Here is a 7,300-nt window from a genome sequence, read left to right as displayed (position 1 = left end):
GAAATCTTGAAAAGCAACAAATACTTTTGTTCCACTTGACACCTTTTAATTTGTTGCAGGATAAAGAGCAGCATGCCATGAGACTGGTCACAGAAGCAGCAGAGATTGTTGGCATCGGAAACTCAAGTCCTGCTGCTGAGATTTTCCGGACCCTCGTTGGCACTTTCAAATCTAATGTAGAAGACTTCAGGTTGCGGGCAGAACAAAGGCAGAAAGACCTGGTTTCGATGGTCCATGTGTACAGATTTTGTGAACAGGTTTGTAGATTCATTTCTCTAGCGATTTAACTTTCTGCTTGTTTTTTTCTCTCTTTGGCCCCCTGCAAAACTGTTACCATGTTTTCTATTTGCAGGCAACAGCCTGGGCCAAAGAATGCAGTAAATTTCTGATGCAGGTAGAAGAGGGTTGTTGTTCTGCTCAGGCTCTAAACACACTCCAAATGCACAAGGAGAGATTAGCTGGTGAGTTTTCTGCCCAGCAGTTCCAGGCTCTGAGAGTGAAGGCGTCCGCCATGGGAGCAGAGGCCTCTGGGATGCTGAGAGTATGGAATGCAGCCTGGGTTCAGAGCGAAGAAGTCAAGCAGCGCTTTGAGGAGTTCCAGAAAAAGTATAAAGGAGTAGATAAGAACCAGGCCCAGTCGACCACAGCTGCAAACACTCCAGGGGAGCACGAAGAAATGGAGAGGGAGGGGAAAAGAAATGAGCTGGGCGAAGCTAAGAGCTCACAGAGCTCTCACGCAGAGGGAGTCTGTGCTGCAAATTGTCAAACAAACATCAGCTCTGACTCTGATTTTAAAATTGAGAAAGACTCTCCTGAAACACAATCTAAAAACTCAAACAATACTCCTGTTTTGGCACCAACAGAAAGCAAAAGCAAGCCAAAAGAGCACCACAGGGTGGCAGATTTGAGCGGAAAAGTCTCTGAAAAAAAGGAGGATTTTCTTTCAAGGCAAACTTTGGGTCGGTCTCTGAGCGAGGGCTCACATGAGATGAGCATCTCTGGCTTTTTGCCTCTAAGTCACAAACACTGTCATAGCAGGAAACACTCCCTGGATCAAAATCTGCAGCCCACCCAAAAGCTGCACATTTTCCATCACGAGGACTCACAGACCGAGAACCTGAGCTGCGAAGAGAAAGAAAACTGTAATCATGGGGAGGGAAAAGACAGCACCATCTCCACCCTGAGCCCTGAGGACTTAAAAACTGCAGAGACATTACTCACTCCAGCAGAAAACAGTGACAGCAAAACTTTGTAAGTAATCCTCCCATAATCTGTTTCTAAATGGCAAACAGCAAATTTAATTTCATGCTCTCATATTTAGTAAATTATTATGGAGGAGCTCCTTTATTTCAGTAACAGTTCACCAAACCAAACACATCATGTAAGGTAATTACACACAGACGGATGTTTTCAAGCCTTTATTTCTGTTAATAGAAATTCTTCTGCTGACAGTCAACAGAAATATGGCATTTAAATTAGGAAATTACTCCTGAACCTTAAAAAACAAAACATTTTAATACAGAGATCAATCAATAATCTGGCATTCAGCAAAAAAAAAAAAAAAAAAGATTGGGTTCATCCTAACTGACCTGAAACCGAATCAGTTGAGTAGGATAAAATCTTAAAGTTGTAGGGAACTCATATCTAAATTTAAAATGTATTCTTTTTTGTCTAAAAATTTTGAAATTTCTATTTAAAAAAAATTCTAGGTTGCAGGCCAATTAGTTATACGTCAGCTTGTACACCTAAATTCAGCCAATCATATATCAATGGTCATCTGTCAATCAAATTTTTTCGGTCATAGCATCTTGATTCGTATGTCGCAGCTAATATACGCAACGGTTGAAATAAGAAATAAAGAAATTGCTTTACCATTGAGTTCCATCCCAGTGTTCACGGGGATGGACGTCTGTGTCTTCAGCAGGCGTAGAGCTAACAGAACTGGCAGCGTTGAGAGGCAGGGCTCAAACATGTACGGCTGTAAGCCTCCTACACCAAACCGCCCTGGCGTCCTCTTCCACAACATCTTCGTCCCTGCTTTCCTCCTCTAAATAAAAATGAATGATGGAGGAGACTCATCCACGACCTCCGACACTAAACTCTCCTCTTCTTGCATGTTTCCTCTGTCCATAGTGTTCCTTGACAGTGTTGTCGCCAATTTAGTGCTACTTGGTCCCAATGTCATTTCCTATTGGGAACCTACTAGCACTAAGTTGCTAACTGGTTGGCAAGATGCTTCTGATAGACCGGCCACAATAAAACTTGCTTGCGAACCTTCCTACAGAACAATCCCGCCCTCTTGATAATCAACCAATCACATTCACTTTATTCAGTCGTGTAAGGTTGTGCACCACTCAGAAGAATTCGGAAATGCAACGGTTTGAACAGCCGCTTCCCTACGACTTTAAACAATGAGAAATAACAATGACAAGCATGTATTATTAGTTTTAGATGTAAAATAACCAGTTTCTTTTTAACCACTTGGATTAAAAATAAAAGAAAGGAGTGTTGTTAACCAATCCCAATTCAAAAAGATCAACCACTTTACATTTTTCATTTCCTTCTCTATGAACAGGAAAGTCCGGAAGATTCTTGAGGAACTGCTGTCCACTGAGCGGGAGTATGTCAGAGCTCTGGGATATGTCCGAGAGCACTACTTCCCAGAGCTGGAGAGAGCAGACGTCCCCCAGGACCTCCGGGGCCAGAGGGGCAGCATTTTTGGGAACTTGGAAAAACTCCACGACTTTCACCGTCACTATTTCTTGGATGAGCTGGAGAGCTGCGTGAAGGAACCCTTCAGAGTGGGACGCTGCTTTTTACGTCATGTAAGCTTCTTAAATCCAGTTTTTTATGTGCCCAAACAGGACTGCGTACCCTTCATCTAAGACACCTCTAGTTTGCCAAATTTGTCTCTGTGTAAAGTCACGATTTCCACTTTTGACCTTTAATTGGATAATTAGCCATAAGCAAACCCCTCCAGATGTTTTGTAGCTAGTCACCGAGGATATGTCAGTAGCTTCCAACAACGTCTTTCTTTAATAGCTTAAGTGTTCAGCTTTTTAAAAAGGGTGGGAGGATGTGTTTGACTCATAGAAGTGTGACCTGTTTGACTTTTACATCTAGACATAAATGGTTATATAGATGATGAGGATTAATGGTGTTTATTTCTTCTTTCATTTCAGAGAGAGAGTTTTGCTTTGTATGCCCTTTACAGCAAAAATAAACCCCAGTCGGACCATCTTCTTAGCAGTCATGGAAAAACCTTCTTTAAGGTGAGGGCCTCTTTGTTGTCATACATGTCAAATAAGGCTCCTTAAAATAATTTGGTTTAAATTTTCCAGGGTTAGTAAAAAAGCACCTAACATTTCTCTGTATACTTGTGAAATTTGCCTCCATTAGTAGTTTCATGTTTTAACCAGAAATTGCAGCTAAATTTGTTATGTTTTCTGTCATTTTCTGAAACAAAGTACTGCATTATTTTAGAATCTAAGGAAAATAATGTCTAAGGTTTTTTTTAGAAATGCATAAATACCAGTTGTAGTTTCGATTTGTATTCAGTCAAAAATGGTCAATACAGCCCCATATCTTTTAGCACTATAGCTCTTCAGCTCAGTCAGAATGGATGGAAAGTACATGTGAATTTGTTGACCTCTAGAAGGTGAAGTCTGTCCTATTTTTAGGTTTTCTTCTCAGATTGCCCATATTGGGCTTCGTTTTCCCATCAAATGTTACCTGCTCATGAAAAGCATCCCACCAGTATTTGTCACCTATGGTGTTGCTGGTTTGGGGAGTGTTAGTCCTCCTCAACACAAACATGTTTGCATATTGCCCATAATTCCCAAAAAGTAAAAAAAAACAAAAAAACAAAAAAAAAAGAAACAAAATCCAGTGGATTGTTTTTTTGTTTTGTTTTTTTTTTGGTAAGACTATGACCTGATTGACTGAGAATTTTCACCAGCATTGCCAGCATTCTTGACGACCATGTCTTTCCAGCTTAGCAATTCTGCCATTCTGGCTTGGTTTCTGGTTGATCGATTGAACAGAACTTTGCTAGGGGTCTAACGCATTGGACGGACTCCAGTAGTCATTTGCACAAACTGTACTTGGGTGTATCAGAGTTAAGGGTGCTGAATGCAAATGGAGACAAACCTTTTCCTAAATAGTCCCTTTTTATAGACTGGTGTAGAGTAGTTCTTTTATGTGCTACGTTTTGATAATTTAGCACTGGAAATTGTGAAATCTTTAAACTCCAAGGTTGTATTGTGACAAAAGTAAAAAGATATCATGGGATACAAGAACTTTTTGTAAGAAGCTATGTATAAAAGCATATATATATTTTTTTTCGTCAGTTTGAACTTTTTCATCCTCATAATTTTACATCGAATGATAGATTCTCAGTTTCTTTTCCAAAGTGTAACTTCATTGTCTTTAAATTTCAACCCAACAATTCAACATTTAAAACCACATCTGTACTCTAAACCCCATTCCCTCCAACATCAGCATTTGTGCTTTTTCATTCAGCAAAAGCAGCTGCAGCTGGGGGATAAAATGGACTTATGGTCCTACTTGCTGAAGCCTGTGCAGCGCATCAGTAAGTACAGTTTGCTGCTGCAGGACGTGATGCAGGAGTGTGGACCGGATCAGACCAGAGAGGTCACCGAGATCAAGGCAGCTCTGGAAGTCATCCACTTCCAGCTTCGCCATGGCAACAACCTGCTGGCCATGGACGCTATTCGCCAGTGTGATGTAAGCAAGGACTCAATAGTTCTTAAATTTTGTGTTTAATTTCATGAAAGATACAATTTGTGTTATTTATTTACATTTAAAAATGTATACAGCTACAGTAATGCAGGAACAAGCAGATGCAGATTTCAGGCGCTGATGTTTTATGTGGTGTTTGAAAGTTTTCCTGGTCTCTGTGAGCTATTGACAGTAACATTACACACTGATTCAGATGTAGAAGGAGGCATTACTGAAAATACAAAAAATGTATCTTTTTTGTGGTTGGTAATCCTGACAGATATGGAGGGGATTGGATTTAGAAAAAGTAGGAGATCATCGATCTATTTTTTCTTTTCTTTGACCTTTGCTTTTTGAGGCTCCATTATCTGGTGAGCATTACGAGGAGGAATGGAGCTGGGTTTACAGATATGCAGAGTTCTTACACAAACAGATGGTTTCAGCTAAAGCTGATAAGAAACATCTGGAGTCTTATATTGACTTCTGTCAGTGTTAGAAGCAATATATCATATTTATCAAAATCTGAAGAGTCAAAAAAAAGAAATTTCTTTATGAAAAAATGGTTTCTATTGTAAATAATCACCTCTTCTCTTGTGCGTCTACAGGTGAATCTGAAAGAACAGGGTCAGCTGATACGCCAGGATGAATTCATGGTAACATTCAGGAAGAAGAAATGTCTGCGACACATTTTCCTCTTTCAAGACCTCATTCTCTTCAGCAAGACAAAAAAGACGGACGTGGGAAATGACACATATGTCTACAAACAGTCCTTTAAGGTAGTCATTTGGCATATGTATTCACCCATCATTCTTGCAGAATTTCTCATATGTGTCTAAAGCCCCATTTCCACAACCCTTTTGAAACTGTGCCACAATCGGTCTGAGCATGGTAAAAACAGAGATAACTGTTGAGGGTAAATGGCATGCTAAACTGAACCGTACCAGACACCACTGAACCACGTTAAACTGGTAATAGCTTATTAGTAATAATAGTAATAGTAATAGTACCGTAGATCGTCAGGAGGCGAGGAACCATGCTAGCGTGATGTGTAAACAGTCGTAAGGAACCAAGCTTGGCACGGTCAACTGATCCAAGCTTGATCCGAACTCGGCACGGATCGGTTTCAGACAAGTAGTGTAAATGGGGCTTAAGATTTGGAAACACTTCTGTATAACACATCCTGAGAAGGACTTCACTCAAATCAATGAAACATTTAATTTAAGAGGATAAAATAATTAACCCTGAAGTGTCACTTGAACAACTACCCTTCCTAATTTTATCATAATGATAAGATTCTTGTCTGATAAACAAAACTTATCCTTCATCAATTTTCAGTTTTTGTTGTCCTTCTGTTCCATCTAGACATCTGATATCGGAATGACGCAGAACAGTGGGGACAGCGGCTTGTGTTTTGAGATCTGGTTCAGAAAGAGGAAAAGCCAGGACACATACACACTGCAAGCTGCTAGTCGGGAAGTGAAAGAGGCCTGGACCAAAGACCTGGAGCGGATCCTGTGGGAGCAGGCCATACACAACAGGGGTACAAAGGAAACACAAATATAACACACATGGTCAGAAAGAGATCCCAGCCAGAAACATGTGGCAATTATTTTAATAAGGGCTGCTGTATTTCCTTCATTTCCTTGCACCCTTGGTAAATATCTACAGTAATGGATAAAATAAATGAAAATTTCTGCAGGTTCCTAAAAACGTAGGAAAAAGTCACAGTTTTATTCAAAACCTTACATAAGTGCTGAAAGATGTAGTTTTTATATTAGTCGACTCTAACCCCTTAATCAATCAATTACTATATACAGCGGGGACTATATAGTGGAGTTTATAGCGAACTCAGTTAACTGACTGTTTGGACAGATTATCACTACTTTTCGCTCCTAGTTGGTCATGCAACTCCGCCTCCCCGCACAGTTCCTGCACCATCTTGGTTATTTGTCGCCACTGTCACAGTGAATCCCATGATGCTTGCTAGGAGAGCTCTCGCAAAGCAATCTGGGATATATCTGCTCATCTAGTGACCGAGGATGATAGCTACTTTTCAAGCTACATGGTGGAAAATTTGGAGTCCACTGCTTTTCCATCCACTAGATGTTTGGACACTCATTTAAAATGGCATAACAACTATATAACATGGCATAACAATGTATATAATGATTAGGGTGGATGTTCGACACAGGTGTCAGAAAGGGGAATATTTGACTTCTCCCTACAGTAGATTATTCCTAAGCTCACCTCCGTATAGCTTATCCTGGAGTTGTTCTGATAGGCTGACATGGTGTGTTGGTTTGACTTCAGACATAACCCATTATTACTATACTATATTACTAAATGGTTTAGTCCACCAGCATTTTTATACACAATCATCTTGAGGGAGTTCGAGATACAATGCACTCCTCTGACAGTTCCAGTTAAATTCACACTAGAGTTGACGATAGGTCCTCCCTGGCTTAGTGACAGGAGGAGTTTGAAACTAATTCTGTGTGTCCGTCCGTCCATCCATCCATCCATCCATCCATCCATCCATCCATCCATCCATCCATCCATC

At 40.3% G+C, this 7,300-nt stretch overlaps 1 protein-coding gene across 2 annotated transcripts in view; it reads left to right on the top strand.

Moving 5' to 3' along the window:
- The window catches only part of LOC107101971, a 46,836-nt gene that overhangs the window by 35,477 nt on the left and 4,059 nt on the right, over positions 1-7,300 (top strand). For both annotated transcript variants that reach the window (XM_015401075.1, XM_015401074.1), the window contains exons 13-19: positions 60-257; positions 353-1,251; positions 2,576-2,825; positions 3,183-3,272; positions 4,522-4,746; positions 5,346-5,516; positions 6,103-6,280. In XM_015401075.1, the coding sequence (XP_015256561.1) occupies positions 60-257; positions 353-1,251; positions 2,576-2,825; positions 3,183-3,272; positions 4,522-4,746; positions 5,346-5,516; positions 6,103-6,280 (2,011 nt within the window). The remainder of the gene's footprint in view (positions 1-59; positions 258-352; positions 1,252-2,575; positions 2,826-3,182; positions 3,273-4,521; positions 4,747-5,345; positions 5,517-6,102; positions 6,281-7,300) is intronic.

Source organism: Cyprinodon variegatus, unplaced genomic scaffold (assembly GCF_000732505.1).
Source record: "Cyprinodon variegatus isolate N-32 unplaced genomic scaffold, C_variegatus-1.0 Scaffold1180, whole genome shotgun sequence".
Classification (NCBI taxonomy): Eukaryota; Metazoa; Chordata; class Actinopteri; order Cyprinodontiformes; family Cyprinodontidae; genus Cyprinodon; species Cyprinodon variegatus.
Note: the sequence above shows the minus strand (reverse complement) of the source record. Positions and strands in the feature narration are given on the sequence as shown.